At 38.5% G+C, this 19,192-nt stretch overlaps 1 protein-coding gene across 1 annotated transcript in view; it reads right to left on the reverse strand.

The window, feature by feature from the left end:
- The window catches only part of LOC121377894, a 28,485-nt gene extending 13,493 nt beyond the window's left edge, over positions 1-14,992 (reverse strand). Inside the window, exons 1-4 of the mRNA XM_041505992.1 lie at positions 14,931-14,992; positions 6,921-7,346; positions 6,074-6,328; positions 1,238-1,693 (exon numbers count right to left, since the gene is read on the reverse strand). Coding sequence (XP_041361926.1) covers positions 1,238-1,693; positions 6,074-6,328; positions 6,921-7,326 — 1,117 coding nt within the window. The 5' untranslated portion in view covers positions 7,327-7,346; positions 14,931-14,992. The remainder of the gene's footprint in view (positions 1-1,237; positions 1,694-6,073; positions 6,329-6,920; positions 7,347-14,930) is intronic.
- Positions 14,993-19,192: the final 4,200 nt, after the last annotated feature.

The raw sequence follows: 19,192 nt of genomic DNA on the forward strand, positions 1-19,192 counted from the left end.
CACCACACCACACCACACCACATCACACCACACCACACCACACCACACCACACCACACCACACCATACAATGTACATAACATCACGCTGTATGTATGTAGAGTAATTAACGTACACCATAAAAGACACTACCATCAATGGATGTAGGACAAAATGTCAACAGTCAAAATGTCAACTATTAAAGTTGTACCCAAGGTAAAAATGTCAACTTTCAGATTATACATTTGTAAAAAAAAAAAAAAAAAAAAAAAAAAACCCCAGAAAACAGTCTATGGTATAACCTTTCATTTGACCAATCAAAACACCACTTGCATACATTTGACAGCATTAAATGTGTATATGATTTTCTCAATTAGTAATGGAATTTGTTTTCAAATGCCAGTAAGTTAATTTTTTTATATCAAAGACAGGCTGGTTAATGAGGCTACAACCAACAAGGGAGCATGCTTTAATTATTCCTAATTTTGTAATGAGCAAGGAACTTTATGTTCCTAATCCTAACACACACCTCTCTGTGTGTGTGTGTGTATGTCTCTCTCTCTCTCTCTCTCTCTCTCTCTCTCTCTCTCTCTCTCTCTCTCTCTCTCTCTCTCTCTCTCTCTCCCCCTGTCTCTCCCTCTCTCTCTCTCTCTGTCTCACACACATACACATTCAGAGGTTGACCCAGATACCACATTAATGGTAGACATTGTGTCCAGTCACATACTGACCATTACAATTTTGTCAGTTGACATTTTCACCAGTTATTTTTTCCGTTAATATTCTGTCTGCATGCACACTACCTCATACTACACTCACATCATATGCCACTACATGTGATAATGGATTCTTGTTACCACTGTGATCCATTTTAACTGTTTAAATAGTGGGGCAGATAGAGAAATAGGATCTGTATCTAATATCATCCTATCAGCTCCCTTTTGTAGTTTCAGTAAATATTCTAATCCATCTTGTGACTATTTGAAATTATTTTATGTATTATAGTAACAATGAACGTATACTGAACTCCACTGAAAACAAACCACCCACTGTTCAGTCATAGCTATTACATGTGTGTGATTGCTATAAAACACACAATAATCCTCACCCATACATACAATATTATGGTTTGGTTTAGCCTACCAGAACACATTCAGTTATACAAAATCAGTTAAATGTATTATTGTTTGTTTTTATATCGTTTTACAACAACAAATCTGGCTGGTGAGTTTTCAGTGGAGTTCAGTGTATTTACCTACCAGTCGTAAGGAGAGGCATGGCTATGGAGGAGACGTATATCTCTGTATCTCTGACAACATTCTCATATAACTTCTTCATTTCATTTAACCATGTTCTTTCTCCATATTCATGGTAGGGATACACAATGGCGTGGAAGACATACTTAAAACATTCGTGAGTAGGTCTTGGATCCGTATATACCTTATTATCTTCAATAAACACATGTTTTCTTTTGAAATCAGTTTTCCATTGTTCTTCAGATATCCATTTCAATAAACAGTACCTTTTCCAATCGGAGCTCAGGGGACACAACTGTTTGTTTTCTCCTGTTACTAATGCCTGTGTGCCAGATTTGAAAATGTCTCCATGACAAACGACAACTTTCAGCTTTGAATTGAAAGTAAAACTTTCAGATTTTATCAGGTCTTCTTTCCGTGTTGGGTTGGACCTGACTTCATCACTGACAACCGCTGAATCTGAAGTTAAACATGGAAACATATCAACTGACCTTTTTAATTTTAATATAATTAAATATTAATTATATATTTAGTTTTATTTAATATGGATAACAATTCTATAATTTATCATGTATCATTTACTTTCTTTAAAATATAATTATTCTACAATTTAAACTATGTACAAAACTAAACACTCAAAAGAGGTCAGACTGTGCCCACAAGCTGAACTTGATGAGAATTTAGTAGGAGTTTGCAGACAAGCAATTGCCAACCGGCCTCGGTGGCGTCGTGGTTAGTCCATCGGTCTACAGGCTGGTAGGTACTGGGTTCGGATCCCAGTCGAGGCATGGGATTTTTAATCCAGACACCGACTCCAAACCCTGAGTGAGTGCTCCGCAAGGCTCAATGGGTAGGTGTAAACCACTTGCACCGACCAGTGATCCATAACTGGTTCAACAAAGGCCATGGTTTGTGCTATCCTGCCTGTGGGAAGCGCAAATAAAAGATCCCTTGCTGCCTGTCATAAAAGAGTAGCCCATGTGGCGACAGCGGGTTTCCTCTAAAAAACAGTGTCAGAATGACCATATGTTTGACGTCCAATAGCCGATGATAAGATAAAAAAATCAATGTGCTCTAGTGGCGTCGTTAAATAAAACAAACTTTACAAGCAATTGCCATGATTGGAGACAAGGACTGAGATGTGGAAGGAATGAAGGAAATGTTTTATTTAACAATGCACTCAACACATTTTATTTACGGTTATGTGGCGTCAGACATACGGTTAGGGACCACACAGATATTGAGAGAGTAAACCCGCTGCTGCCACTTCCTGGGCTACTCATTTCGATTAGCAGCAAGGGATCTTTTATATGCACCATCCCAGAGACAGGATAGTACATACCACGGCCTTTGTTACACCAGTTGTGGAGCACTGGCTGGAATGAGAAATAGCCCAATGGGTCCACCGACGGGGATCGATCCTAGACCAACTACACATCAAGCGAACGCTGTACCACTGGGCTACGTCCCGGCCACCTGTGATGTGGAGGTAGACAACAAAAATAAGGTGAAAGATAGGAGCTGCCAGAGCACTAGAACAAACAGTCTCAGAGGACTGCTAAAGCAACACATATGTTTTGCCCTGCCAGGCACAACACATTTTTGTATCTCTTCAATTCAAGGGCCATCACTTTAAAAAAAGAGAGGGTAAATCACCCTGAGAGTTAAACTTGATCTGTAACAGTACATGATAAAGCTATATACCAAATTTCATCTCAATATCTTCAGGCATTGCAAAACAAAGTCTGTTAAATAAATTTTCATATCTCTAAGTTCAATGACTATAACTATAAAAAATGGGTAAATTGTCATGAAAGTAACGCTATACATAAAATTCCAGTTCAACATCTTGAGGCACTGTCAAAAACAAATCTGGAAAACTAATTTTGATATCGGCTAAATTCAAGGGAAATAACTTGGGTAAATCACCATGAAAGTCAAACTTGATCTGTAACAGTACATGATAAAGCCACACACAAAATGTCAGCTCAATATCTCGAGACATTCGGAAAAAACCATTCAGCAAACTACATGTGGGACAGACATAGAGACAGGACGGAGATGATACCTATAGTCCCTCCACATTGGACCAGTAGGGGACTAAAAAGATGGAATTTAAAGGAGTGAATGGAAAGGGGGAATACAGCACGCATTACTGTATGTCCATGGGTGAAAAAGTGTTGTTGATTTCGCGACAGCAACCAGTAATAATGTAACAAATATGTTATTAGTTTTACCAATAATATTTTTAAAAACCTGTTTGTTTTGTTTAACGACACCACTAGAGCACATTGATTTATTAATCATTAGCCATCTGATGTCAAACATGTGGTAATTTTGACATATACATATAGTCTTTCAGAGGAAGCCTTCTACATTTTGCCATTAGTAGCAAGGGATCTTTAATATACCAGTTATGGTGCATTAGCTCGAATGAAAAATAGACCACTGACAGGGATCAATCCCAGATGTCGGGCGAATGTTTTACCAATGGGCTACGTCTCACCCAAACCAATAATATAAATTTATGCAAATGAAATTATTATCCACATATTTCAAGATATATAGGGAAGTATAACCAGTATGACACATGTGTATCATAACAATTTTACGTGCATAATGAATGACATAACTTTGGGAAGCCACGTCATAACATAATGCGGTTTCCCCAGTCTTAGCTCTGTGTACTCGCTTACAAAAATGGCGCCATATTTCGTCTCCTATTAGGGGTTCAAAAATGTTCAAAAAAATTACTTGCCACAGGGCAAGTGCCAATCAGATATTCACTTGCCCTATATATTTTTCCACTTGCCCATACTTCTTAAGGTAACCAATTGTGTTACTCCTATTTAATTTAATACAGTGCTTAATAGTGTAATAATCTTGAAAGTAATTGGTTTAATTGCACAAATAAAGATTTTGCCAATAGGTTACAACACTTACCCAGAAAGTACTAAATGTATATGTCTGTCCAGTAGTATCAACTGTTTTCTCTATTTGTTGATTTAAACTTTATTTTTTTAAATAGTGTCCATTTGTTGATTTAAAGTTTGTTATTTGTTTGGTAGTGTCCACTTGTTCATCTAAATATAATTATTGTGTTGATGTATGCCTTGGTGATCACTTGTATGGCCGTGGATGTTGTGAGTTCCCTTTCCACTCGTGAGGCATTCTTTTATGGCTGGCATTGTTGTGAGATCCCTTTCCACTCGTGAGCCATTCTTTTATGGCTGGCATTGGTTCAAAAATGTTTAGGGATTTTGACCCATGTGTCATTATTGTGTGTATATTATTTAATTTTGTTTGCCCCTGAACACTTCTCTGAGGTGTTTTTACCCTGTTAATAGCTGAGAAAAGTCTCTCGCAAACAGTCGTGGCTGGGCTCAAAGTAAACATGAGGTCTGTTACTTTGCAAATGTTTTTAAATAGTGCAGGCTTGGTAAACAACAGCCGGGAAGGGGGTGTACATTGATTGCAGCCTTGTATTTTTAACTTACTGAGCATAATTTATTTGTTAAAAACTATTAATAAAGCAGAAACAATTAATATATTCATGAATGCTTAGAGGGCATCGCACCATCACGATTATGACGTAGGGCTAATGAAATCTAACTTGTCACGATTATGACGTAGGGCTAATGAAAAATAACTTCACCTACACAAACGTAGATTTAAAGTACTGAAAAAAACATTAAGTATGTTCTGCTACAAGGTTTATTATATCTAAACTAAAACTTTTATAAAAATACAGTTCATAATATGTATGCTCTGTTCAAGTGAACTCAGAAATTATAAACTTGCTTTACGTCCCCGTTCATTTGCAAAGAGCAGATTCCGGAACCACGTTAACGTCTAATTTAATTTGAATATAACAATTTTAAACTGTATCCCACCTCATTTACCATGTTTGCAAGGATTAAACATTATGATTGCACACACAAGGCATGTATACTTTATTTTTATATAAGCTGTAAAGCGTATTGAACACTATTTCTCTGAAGATCATCAAACCGATTATTTGTATGAATTCAGTCGAACGTTCAGTGGCGGAAATTACCGATCTTAGTCGATAGTAATAGGGGAATAACTCTAAAGTTGTTATCGAACTTTTCAACACATTGTTTTCCGTTTTGGTGTGTCAACACATTGGCAAGAGTTTCGATCGTTCCAGCATTTAGGGTTAGGGTTAGTTCTCCTCAGAGCTATGTAAATGCTCGTACGATCGGAACTCTTTCCAAAGGTTTTACCAAGATTTGTAACAAAACTTTTTAAATGTTTTTGGTGTTACATTAGTCACTTGTCATCGGGCATATGCAGTTAACATAATTACTTGCTTGGCATGGAAATTCCACTTGGCACGGGCGTCAGGCGATGGGATTTTTTAACCCCTGCCTATATAGTTATGTTTGAAACATATTGAGATGGTCCAGGCTCGTTATTCATAAAATAATATTACGGACAATATGGATAATAAAGAAAGTGATTACATTTGCATGTGAATCGTACTGATTTTACGAAACTCGTGTCAGGATTCATGTATGATACAAGTATTCCGACACTCGTAAAAATCAGTACCACACACATGCTTGTATAATAATCTCTATTTATTTGGTTTTAATTTTTATGGACATACAATTCGAGGTATAACCTTCACATTTCACAACAAAAATTAACACAATGTATATATTTTTTATCATTATGAAACTTTGAGATTGCCCCTTTTAGACACATGCATTTGAATGAATTAGGTAAGAAGTGCTTCTCAAAACTCTGCCACTTTTATTCAAAGTCACAGTAACCTTTACAGGAGGTTGCACTGTATATAATATGTTTACATACCATCATAAGAAGAAGCTGCAACACGAACAGAGTACTTCTGTGTTTTGTCATTCATTGTTGTCACTGTTTCAGACGTGCTTCTACCAGAACTCATGTTGTCTCTTTCTAACGTCAAATGTTTTCGCCCAGAGTCGTACATCTTTTGAAATTCCATAGAACTTGAGGCACCCAAATAAACATTTTCCAAGTATCGTCTTTTATGATTTTCTAAACACTTCATCAAAACATTTATAGGGTTTTTTTGGCGAATATTTTCTGAAAAGAAATTATTTTTAAAAGAATGCAAGAACATGAATAATTAAAATAGCCATTCAGATCAAGCTTCAGTTTGTCTTGTATTGAAGTTGGATCCTGAGGATGGGTACTGGGTGTGTGTTCTCCATCTGTGAACTTCAAAATGCTCCACAACTTAAGAATATAAACAAGATATGCTATGCTCATCAAAAGTATGTTGTGATGATCTAGTTAATGGTACACAACACGCCACCATCCCAAGTATTACTTTCATGCAAGATTTGATGATCCTATATGTCTATGAATTGAAGATATGGCCTGGACAAGGATTTCCTTTTATGTGCAGTAATGCGTGACTGTTAAATAGATTTGTTCTGTAATTTAATAATTTCACACTGCAAAACAAAAAAATTAATATTTGTGTGAATGGGAATCTCAAACATATTTATCAACATGATGCTTTTTTATATTTGAAACTTTTTATAAAGCTTTTATTATGCAGGTTAATCTACTGTCTATTTAATGCTAATAAATAAATTATGTATCATGTCAACAGAAAAATTTAATCTCAATATAAACACACACCAGTAATCATAAAAATATGGATACATACCGCTGACAAGAAGTGGTGTTGCCAGAGACTGCACATTGTTTTTTTCAGCTTTACTTAATACATCAACATACAGCTTTTCTAGATCTATGGTGGACAACTGAGAAGAATCTACAATGGCGTGAAACACATAGTTAAAAGGAGATGGTTTTTTGGTAACTTTACTAATGACTGTGGTGTGCTCCAATCGTCGGTAAATCTTCTTAACATAATCTATCCAGTCTGCAGTTGTAATACCTGCAACACGACAGAATGACCGACAAAGTTGACTGGCTGGGCTCAAATTTGGGTGCTCTCTCGTTACAAGTGTGTCAGCTGGTACAGAGAGGATATCACCATCAGTAATGGTAATTTGTAAACCGTCATGAGACTTAAAAACAGCTTCTTGCGGTGGATTATTTGCCGCCATCTTTTAATTGCTTGTGTGTACTGAAATTAAAACAAAATAAATCAACATTCACACAAATATTTTAACATAGGAGTAACTAATATTTGTTACTGTTAACAGAGATTCTGTAAATTATAAAGGTAAAACATTACAATTTTTGAAAAGGTAAGACATGCATGCAGTAACAAAATTGTGTTGGGGGGGGGGGGGGGACTATATGGGATTGATCTGTCCACTCCCATCTGGTAGCAGACTGCACCGTTAACACTTGTATTTGGTACTGGTCAATATTCCCACCAACATACATGTTCCACTGACCCAGGGCTCGAAACTTACCAAAATATATGGTGGCCCAAAAAATAATAATTGATGTTGGCAAATTATGGTAAGAGAACCACGATCAAGATTTTAATGTGGAATACAAATATTAATAGTGGCTCATATGTTATAGCTCTAAAGAAGATCTCCCACATAATATTATTTGGGCGACTAATGCCATTATTTTTTTAATATTTAAGTCGCCCACACGGGACATTGGTCATATTCGGTGACTTGGCCACAGGCCGTTTTAAGGCCTGCTGACCCCTTCACAAAATTCTGTATCTTTCCATTTCAGATACATATTTGTATTTGTGTGTGCCCGTGTGTCTGTATAATAATTTATCACCTACGGCAATTAAAAAAAAATTGCCGTCAGTGAAAGGGCCCACCAACATCAATTTGAGTCTGCCATTAACTCCAACCAGGACCTAGATGACCATGTTAAATACTGGCAGATGTTTATATAAGTTGTGAAGAGCTTTACCGATGGCGGTAATTTTTATCCGGTGGCACAAAAGTGCCATCAATGACACAACACCCCCCCCCCCCCCCACCCCACCCCCCCCCCCCCCCCCCCCCAACTGATGGCAGTTTATATCTCACCAACGGCAATTGGCATCATTGCAGCCATTAAAGGAAGGGACAATCAAGGCATTTGACCTGGTGTGCATATTCAACGATACATAATGCACATTATTGCTTAATATCAACAAGTATACTCGTATAGTTAATTAATAAAACGGTTAAATGTGACGGCTATTATATATAACGGGCACAGCCATTTTGTATCATCCCAGTGAATACGCCCTCTGGCGAGCTGGTGTTTACATAATACCTAACGTGTCACATCAGGAATTAGTCTTCCTACTGAAGAAACAAAACATACCTGATTTTTGCGGATGCATCGCAATATTCTGTAATAATAGTAATCCCAGTAAGCCAGCAACAATTATATATTATTTTTAATACAAAATAAACAACCATTGTCAAAGTGTTGAAATAACTGTATTATGGTTTGTACATAAATCAACCCACGTACTGAAATAATAATTGGAGTGTTTTCTTAGTTAATTTGTCTTTTCTTTCCGTGGCCTGTACCTGTGGTTCCTGATTGGCAGGTGTATATTTAGACGGTCCCCAGACACCGTGTCTAGACACACTAAAAAGACGTGCTTCTTTTATTAAGATCACAGGGTATTGTGTGTTAACCGCACGGACACCCCTCTAACCATAATCGATCAGCCGTCCTGCTTTATTAGTGTAAGTAATTCTGTAAAAACCTTGATTAAGTAGACTTTCCCATCTAAAATCACAAAACTGACCAATTACGTAGTCCCAAAGAAAAGAAAATTATCACTTGGGTATTGTGAGTGGTCGTTTTTGCTCCAACGCAGCATACCAATAGGCCTAATAATATGCATTTTTTTCTAGTCCATTTCGTTCTATTGATGCAAACTGAAATATATTTAGTTAAATAGTTTATTATACTATCAAGTCATTTATGTTGTTTTACAAGTCAGGTTGATGAAAGCGAAGCGCCTTGTCGTAAATTAGAGCGTTTGTTTACACTGCATAAAGCAGATGGACGGAGCTGACGTTACTTCGCCCCAAGCTATACCACCGGACGTCACAAAAATTAAACAAAATGGCTGCCCCCAGTTAGCAGGAATAATCATGTTTTTTTATTAACTCTAAACTTACGCATTTTTCATTTGTTAAAGTGTCAGTATGTGTTGGTGGTCCGGGTATGCATCTTTCCAACACATAAATCTCTTATTTGAGTTTACTCTACCTTTAAGTTCGAGGTGTGTGTGTTAGCGTGCATGTCTGTGTGTGAGTGTGTATACCTGGTACATTAACTTTTCCATGTAGGAGTCAGATGGCAACTACTTGTATTTTTATATATAGATAATATTAAATAATGCATCCCTAAATTAATGCGAGTGATGGCCTCAGATTATATCCGGAAATTTGACCACGCAGACAGCTATGAAGTGGCAACTATTTGACTGAAGTGACATGGGAGAGCATGTAGTTTGTAAACATGTGTAACTTGTTAACATTGAAGACTTGTTTGTGGTAATTCCGGCCCATGCAAAAGTAGTGCTTTTTGTGTAAAATGGGTGTACTCCGGCCTGGTTTAGAGGGTGTGTTTGTTTATACCAATATGCTGGGAGAAAGAGCTGGACAACATGGGTTGTCCTTTTCAGGGTATGTGTCCCCCTGGCAGGCAAAGGTACATACAAAAATCCACGGGTCTGTTGATATTAATAAAAATGTTATAGCCACTAAGGCTATATAGAAACATATAGCGAAATTAATTGTGGTCTGAGGCCTGATGATGGGCAGAGAAAATTGTGACATGAAATTAATGTGAGTGGCCTCCCTTTGAAATATTACTTTCCTAACAACACACACCTGTGTACTTTTCGGTTAAATCTGAGTTACAGGTGTCTTCAATGAAATCAAGTCACTAACATGTCAGTGTACACATCAATTAACAACCATTTTAGTCCCTAGTGTTTTAGGTGATATCAAAATAAAGAAATGGTCAACCTCAGGATTAGTGTGCTGAAACCCATTCACACGCGATAAATTGTGTTGGCTTTTTATAGGGTGGCCAAACATCCTGCAGTCATAACACTTGGCTGGACTATTGTGGACAGTTGTGTTTTATAAATATCTTAAAATTTTAATATTTATTTGTTTTGTTTTAATAACGTGGGACACATAGACAAAACATAGAAATAAATGTGTCGCAATGTAGAGGGCTGGTGCATGTCTGTGTGTGTGAGTGAGCATGTGTTTAATTTTATTCACTAGTAGATATTTTTCCACTTGATAAAAAGTACACTTTGTAAATATAATATTTATTGTAAGGGACAACATTCTGCTGGTGGGGAGCTATGTACGAATTGACCTAAGGGAGCCTTCAGTGGGCAGGGGGGGGAATGTAATGACAGGCATTTCTTACAAAAGTGATCAGGTTTGTAACTTGTTGCAATATCAGGTATGTGTTATCATGTCACTGGATGTGTAATTGCATAAGAAGCAGTACGTCATAATTCGTCATCATTTAGAAAGTTTTCATTACCTTACCTTTCTTTAAAGTTACTACAAATTAGTAATTTTCCATTGAACAATCATAATCACAAATTGATAGGTCAGGCTCTACCAATGTTATGCAGGCCCGAAGCCAATGGGAGGTTGGGGAGGTCGGTCAATATTCCAACCAACATACATGTTTCACCTATTAATAATAATACAGCGTATCGGTCGACCCCCCACAAATACTGGTGGCTTTTTTTTTTTTCAATATGTCCCTGGACACCCTCCTAAGCAAAACCCTCCCCCTGCACATGCGCTTCCAATAGACACATTGCGTTAACAGACACTGGTATTCTTAACAAAGCAAATGTATTTAATATGTAATTTTAGTAGCCAAAACATCAATGATTCTATGTTAGTCTGAAACATTTTTGGGTCTATCCTGTGAAACATTTTAGGGTCTATCCTGTGAAACATTTTAGGGTCTATCCTGGTGAACAATACAATAGATTCATCCTTTTGATGTTAAAATAATTCTAACTGACTATGTAATTGAAAGTTGACTGCCTGGTGCAAACCAATTAAAGTCACTGACCCAAGTTTCTACCCGTACAAATGGACACTAAGTTTAGTTAATCTACAAACCTATAACTTATTCAGAGTGAAAGAAGAGTTTCATACCTGTCAATGCTCACGCATATGGATATGGCGCGAGTCTCACGCATTTGTAACAAACATCACGCTCTCACGCAACGTTACTATAATCTCACGTTTTTTCTAAAAATCTAAATATTTTATAATAGTGGTTTATATTTTAGAGGTGAATGGAATTATATGCTGATTATTTAGGATTTCTGAATTTGTTACCTATTAATAATAATACAGCATATCGAACCTCGGTTCAATACCAACAATCACTCGTGGGTGCCACCAATGACCGACTTGTATGGCTTAACATTAACCGTATTATATCTAAGGCCTAATTAGTAAAATTTGCACTCGCTCGATTTCCATTTTGGACTTAAACAAACAAAAAACTTCGCCCTGGACCCACCAAGAGCCTGCAGTCCCTGGACCCCGACATCTAATTTTGTCATGCCTAAGAATAGCCACAGGTTGACAGCTCTGGAGGGTCATTCTCCTTTAACTGTAGCAACTGTAGAAAATAGTTGTCGCAGCACTTTGACCTCTGATTGTACAGTAATATTTAAATGTATTATAAAATAAACACTATTTCTGAGTTGTCTAGTTTGTTCCCTGTACTTTTGAGTCATTATTGAACCTGCCATTACTCTCCTTTCCCTCCAAAAGGACCGTCGGAAAATGCCGACCCTTAAAAATACCCATGTCGCAAATGAGGATCAGTATAAAACGGGCATCACAAATACATGATTGTTACCTCTAAAGTATGTTTTTATACTCGGGTAAGCACAACAGCATGGCACCTTTTCAAAACATGTGTCTACTCTACTTAAAATCATCTTAAATTATGAAATATTCACTAATAAATCATGTCGCAAATTCTAGGTCACGTACGTTATCCAATTTGAAAGAGGAAACTACTTAGGCCTGACGGCCTAGATCGATTGGGATTAATGACTAAGTTCTGGTAAATATACTTAATTATGTGTATCTGCTTATCCTTCCTCTGAAAAATGTACATTAGAGATGCAGAAAGACAAATAATCCATAATACTGGACCGTGTCTGTAAGGGTGTCACGTACGAACGCTCCCGTCTTACAAAAGTAGACGCTTGAGCACATTAATACATAGTTTGGCTTGGAGTTTCTGAGATGTACAAGGGCACAAGCAGAGAAATGATGATAAAATGTAGTGCATGTATGACTACAGGCCCTTCTTACTGGAAATGTCACGTATGAAACTGTCACGTACGTTATCCGACATCTAGGAGTCTGCGTTCCAGGCTGAATCAACATTTTAGATACAACATCGACGGGCAAAATTGTCGTCTGCATGGCGCACATGTTTGGACCCCGATTTTATTCTTAAATACATCAGGTATGCTAGAGATTCATTAGATATTTTTGCATGTACTAATAGTTCACTACATATAGCCCATAAAGAAAGAACTTGAAACCCTGTGCAAGAACATACGTCCCATCGGTGGCACGATGAAACTTCATGCGGTGTATGGCCAAGGTGATGGTCAGATTAAAGTCGCTCAACTCTCGTGTTACTGCGAACATTGCTTTGATACTGGTACGATGTATTGCGGGTGCGATTCGTGGCAGCATCGTGTTATTGAGAGCAAATCTAGGAAGGCCACCACAACCAGAGAAGATGCGGCATCGAACCCGTCACTGCAACCACCATGGAGGCACCAACTAACCTTCCCCCCACTGCGACAGTATCTATAAGTAGCCCTGCCGTGGAGGTCACACAAACTACCCCTCCTCCAACCATGCCGGCTGCGACAGTATCTGGCCCTGCTGTGGAGACTGTGAATCAGAAACCATTCGAACTTGTCCCAATTCCCACCGCCTATTTGAACAAATGGGTGATAGTACTGTACGATGGCAAGCTCTATCCTGGAATGGTACAAGCCGTAGATGAGGACGACTTGGAAGTGAAGGCAATGTCTCGCATTGGGCATAATCGTTTTTTCTGGCCCATGTTTGATGATGTCATATGGTATGCCAATACTGATGTCATTTCCTTAATTGACAAACCTACTCCTGTAACAAGCCGCAGCCGCCATTTTCAAGTTAACCCGTGTGAGTGGGACGCTATAATGAAGGTACTTGGTTTGGATTACCGGTAAAGGGATTGAATTACATAGGGCCTAACCATGACGTTATTCTTTGAACATGTGGATGGCACTATGGAACAATCATTTTAAACCAAAACGAGTCACGTACGTTATCCCCAGATGTTGTGAGGATACACCGTTCGTGTGTCCTTTGGAGATAATGTGCTGGTATCTTATATATGTCATAGTTAGGGGAGATAACCCTGTATGTGTTTTGTTAGAATTGTTTTATTTTAAGCACTTACTTGTTGGTCAAAAATCAATTTATGAACAATTTACTTGTATTACAGGCATATTTTCAGTGACATTCATTAATTAAATGGGCAATATGCACATGATTCGCTAGATTATCATACTACATGTTAGCCAAGGTAATGGTGATGGATAGTTTTGTTAGTAAATGTAAACAGATTGCAAGAAACTTTTACAAACGACCATATCCTAATTTAACGTCACGTACGTTATCCGTACCTCTTCTTTTGATACAGTTGTCAATAACAAGTGAACACTTCTGAGTAGTATACTTCCCTTTTGTGTTATTTCATGTGTTTGTTAGGTGCAGATAAACTGTGAAATTTACCTGGAGCAAGTCTGTCACCAATTCTATGCAGTTTGGAACATAAGGTATCAATCTGTGCATAAAAATGTAGTCAGAGTGTGTTATTACAAACATCAATCTTGAACAAATTAGTAAAGAAAGTTGTATTTTTCAAGTTGATTTCATTAAAGATGTTTCTTCTTGTTCAGAAAATGTATTTTGTTCACTTCCTAACATGACCAATTTGTATATTTATAGGGTACAATTCCTAAGGAGGGTATGACGGGTCACGTACGTTATCAGTACGACTTCCTTAGTTCAACATCCGCCACTGTTAAAAGGGCCACTCTTTACAGGGGAATTTATTTTTAAATAGTTACAGACAATTTAAGACTATGCAGGCAGGTCACTTTTAACATTCTCAGAAGATATTTATTTTTCAACATTCATACTTTATTGGTTGCTACAGTTAATGGAGAATGACCCTGGAGTCTGTGATGTTAAAACCAGGAAATATAGTTAAAAATAGTTCACCAAGATAAACCTCGCGTGCAAGACAAACAGCGCTGTTTGTGCTTGCACACTTGCAGGTTTATCTTGGTGAACTAAGTTAAAAATAGACTAGACTTCGAATCAAAAACCGAAATGGATAATCTAAACAATAAAATATAAATGTTTGATTTCAGCAATCATAAACGGCTCTAATACTTAAATAGTGATAAATATGCTGTAGTGTTTAAAAACTAGGCTCTGTCCATTTAAAATTGATGTTTCAGGATGGAATTTCAACCGATTCTCAACTCTCCTACAAGTACAAACAGAATTCGGAATTTTGGCGGTCACCTGCGGCCCGTCGCCCCTCTCCTGTCATGATCAGTTAGCTAAGGCCTCGATCCACATATTTACAATAAAATAATAAAAGGTCGGAGTATGCACAGTATAGTTACCTAAATTTTCCACCCAGACGTCATGAGAATGTCAAAATAATCACTGTCCATATCTTTACGCGTCCGCCATTACAGAAAAATACCAAAACAGAAAGAACGAAGTTTGGGGTTTCCCCAGCTGATAAACTTCCGGGAAACCTATACTGTTTTATTTTCATGGGAAACATTCATTTTATATGTAGAAAAAGAAAATATACTCGATAATATATACGAAAGCGTATGTTTTTGATGATGATATGTTGTTTTTAATTTAATCGTTCATCAGGGGTTTGGCACTTGCTTTGTTTTTTAACTTCAAACTTAAGTATCACAAACTTAGCAACGAATGTCAACAAACTACTCTGTTCACATGACTTCTGGCTCAGTGCCATATACTATTTGCTACATGAGAAGCTCCGCTTGTGTTATTAAAAGTTAATGTTTGTTTTATTTAACGACATCACTAGGACACATTGGTTAATTAACCATAGACTATTGGATGTCAAACATTTAATAATACTGAGACGTAGTTTTTACAGACATGATAGCACACACCACGGCCTATGATATACCAGTCGTGAAACACTGGTTGGGACAAGAAAAATCAAATCACAGAATGGGTCCAACACCGGCCTCGGTGGCACAGTGGTTAAGCCATCGGACTACAGGCTCGTAGGTACAGGGTTCGCAGCCCGGTACTGGCTCCAACCCAGAGCGAGTTCTTAAGGGATCATTGCAGTCTTCGCCACGAAAGGCGAGTGATCACTCCCGCTCTCCTCCACACTCACCTGGAAGGTTTTAGGAGAGAGGCAAACTGATCGCCTCTCACTAAAATATTTAATGCATTTTATTTGACACATCATGTGATTGCTCGCCTGGAACAATTTCAGGAGAGTCATCTTCAGCTCGCCTTGATTTTGCTGGTGGCGAGGACTGCACTGGGTAGGTGTAAGGTCACTACATCCTCTTCTCTCTCATTAACCACTAACCAACTAACAACTAACCCACTGTCCCTGATTAACAGCCCAGATAGCTGAGGTGTGTGCCCAGGACAGCGTGCTTGAACCTTGATTGGATATAAGTTGAAATAAATGAATGAATGAAATGGGTCCACGAGTAGTATTAGGGCCTGTCTGGGGTCATGACCTACTTTTTCGTGATCATGTGACCTTGGTAGGAGACAATGGGCTTTGTGTAGGAAACAATGGCCTTTGTATAGGTGGGTGCAGGTGTATGGCCTCGGTAGGAAACAATGGCTTTTGTATAGGAAACAATGGCCTTTGTATAGGGGGTGTAGGTGTATGGCCTCGGTAGGAGACAATGGGCTTTGTGTAGGAAACAATGGCCTTTGTATAGGTGGGTGCAGGTGTATGGCTTCGGTAGGAAATAATGGCTTTTGTGTAGGAAACAATGACACAATGGTCTTTGTGTAGGAAACAATGACACAATGGCTTTTGTATAGGAAACAATGGCCTTTGTATAGGTGGGTGCAGGTGTATGGTCTCGGTAGGAAACAATGGCTTTTGTGTAGGAAACAATGACACAATGGTCTTTGTGTAGGAAACAATGACACAATGGCTTTTGTATAGGTGGGTGCAGGTGTATGGCCTCGGTAGGAAACAATGGCCTTTGTATAGGAGACAATAGCCTTGGTGCAGGTGTGCGATCATGGTGTATTCAATTCAATGTATTGCATATTACCAAACAAACTGATGTCAGCAAACAAATAAAAGCAAAGAAACAACAACAATTAATAATAACAATATGTACAGGCCAGGTGTAAGTCTGACGTTGGTTTTGGCTTCATTGTATAACGTCTATTGTGTTGTTGTATTTTTGTATTCACAGTGGACATAGACGTGGATGTTTTTTCACAGTGTTTTATTCTAGACACCCAAAATAATAGCCGTTAAAATATGTCTCGTGGGGAAGGACTGTAGCTGTTTGCTGACTGTTTGGTCTAAAGTGAGGCTTTCATGTCGCCAGACAAAATGCGTGTGTGATGATTTTCATTCATTTGTATTTCTTTAGCACATTGTCGACGTTTTCTTTGTTGTCGTCATTCAGCCATTCATTCATTCGCTTTATAATAGGGGAGTACTTTATCAGACCTCTTCATCAGCCCTCATACAAAGGCATTTTATTACGCCTCTTTATAAAACCATGTGAACTGCAAAAGACATACCAACGCGTGCCCGTCTTAAGTAGCAGAATAAATTTGTTATGGTATGCACACTGACCGTCAAAGTTTGTTTGTGTTTAGCGACATCATTAGAGGACATTGATTTATGAATCATCGGTTATTGGATGAAAAACATAATTTTGACAGTTTTAGAGAGGAAACCCGCTACATTTGTTCCATAAGTAGCAAGGGATCTTTTATATATACAATCTCATACCCCTTATGGGGCCAGTATTTTATAATTAAATACAAACGTTTGTGTGTGTGTGTGTGTGTGTGTGTGTGTGTGTGTGTGTGTGTGTGTGTGCGTGCGTGTGCTGTGTTGACTGAATTAGGTCAAACGCGAAGGTGATAACTAGTGTGTGTGTGTGTGTGTGTGTGTGTGAAACACTCCCAGACCATTGTTATGAAGAAAGAACGCGTGACTGCAACTCAACGCTCCAACCTAACCTATGCTCTTTTAACTGCATTTTAAACACGAGTATTTCCCTAGACTACAAGCCTTTATAAACAACCAGTGTATTACGTCTGGTATATCAAAGGTCGTGGTATGTGCTGTCCTGTACACACAACTCTTGCTACTATAAAGTAGCGGCAGAAATATTAAATCACAAATCGAGTTATAGAGTAAACAAAAAACCCCCAGCAATGGTTGAGGAAGAGAGAGAGAGAGAGAGAGAGAGAGAGAGAGAGAGAGAGAGAGAGAGAGAGAGAGAGACGGACAAAAATGTCACACGTGATTAATCCATTAGTGTTAGTCGACGACACGCGCACATCCATGGGTTTAACAAGTAGTACGTGTTGACCAAAGGGCTTTTTAATTACCAAATGGGTAAATACAGTGGTCGATCTAGGATCGATCCCCGTCGGTGACCTATTAAGCTATAGCCAACCAGTGTATTATGTCTGGTATATCAAAGGTCGTGGTATGTTCTGTCTTGTGCACACAGCTCTTGCTACTATAAAGTAGCGGGGTAGAAATATCCGATCACAAATCTAGTCATAGAGTAAAAAAACCAAAAAACCGCAATGGTTTGTTTTTTCATTTATTTCTAAATTACAATCACTATAGACAACTACACATGCAATGGACACACATTGGGTTACATCGAGAGGCCTTAAGGGTAACACGTGAATAATATGAGTGTTCATTTCTCTTCATCTTCGTCGTCCTCCTCATCGTCGGTATCGTCGTCGTCTTGTTCGTCCAAATATTCGCCGATCCAGGAACGATACTGATTTAATTTAGAACGAATCTGAGGTTTCACATCTCTTTCTGGATTTACAAACTGAAGAATTTTCCTGGTGTTGGGACCTTTGTCAAAGTAATGCATATAGGTCAGAAAGCGAGAGTACGTGTCTTTAAATAATTTCCATTGCAATGTCTTCATGTTTCTTTCGATGGCATCTTGGGACATGTTTTTATCTTCGTAGCGTTTCCTCTTGCTTTGGAGATAATGACGATTGATGTCGAATTCACGTTCCACCATGAGACGAATGCCTTCGTTTTCCAAGTCGGGCGACGACTCTTCATTTCCCTCCTCGCACGTTTTCACGTGTCGCTGCAAGTCGCTTCCGCCTTTAAAGACCAGACCACACGTATCGCAAGACTGCATCCTCTTGACTTTTTTCAGATAGGGTTCTACCTCATCTTCTTCTTCGTCGTCGTCACTTTCGTAGGCGGGTATGTCTGGTAGTTTTCTCTTGAATGCGTTTCTTTGCATGATTTGCACGTAGAGCTCTTTCTCCGACGGTGGTTGAAACTCTTCTGAGACATTCGCCGTTACGTTCGTGCTTTTATACCATTCGGACGGCCCCGTCTCTAAACCATTAGGTCGAAGGCGCCAATGTTCGGGCGTGGTCGGTTTCAAGTCCACCAAGAGATGTCCGTAGGGCCTGTGGGTAGCTTCCTCAAACCGTTGCATGAAATGACGAGTGTTTTCCGGATACATCTGCCGTGCCAACGTCAGAACTTGCTGCTTGTCGATGGGGTTGTTGAACAGCGCTAGATAATGGCAGTTTCTTCTCTGTGTCGGATCCTTGCTGTGATACAAGTTCTGGTTGATGGCGATGACGGATAAGTTTCTGTGATGACTTCCTT

This window comes from Gigantopelta aegis, chromosome 7, assembly GCF_016097555.1.
Source record: "Gigantopelta aegis isolate Gae_Host chromosome 7, Gae_host_genome, whole genome shotgun sequence".
Taxonomy (NCBI): domain Eukaryota; kingdom Metazoa; phylum Mollusca; class Gastropoda; order Neomphalida; family Peltospiridae; genus Gigantopelta; species Gigantopelta aegis.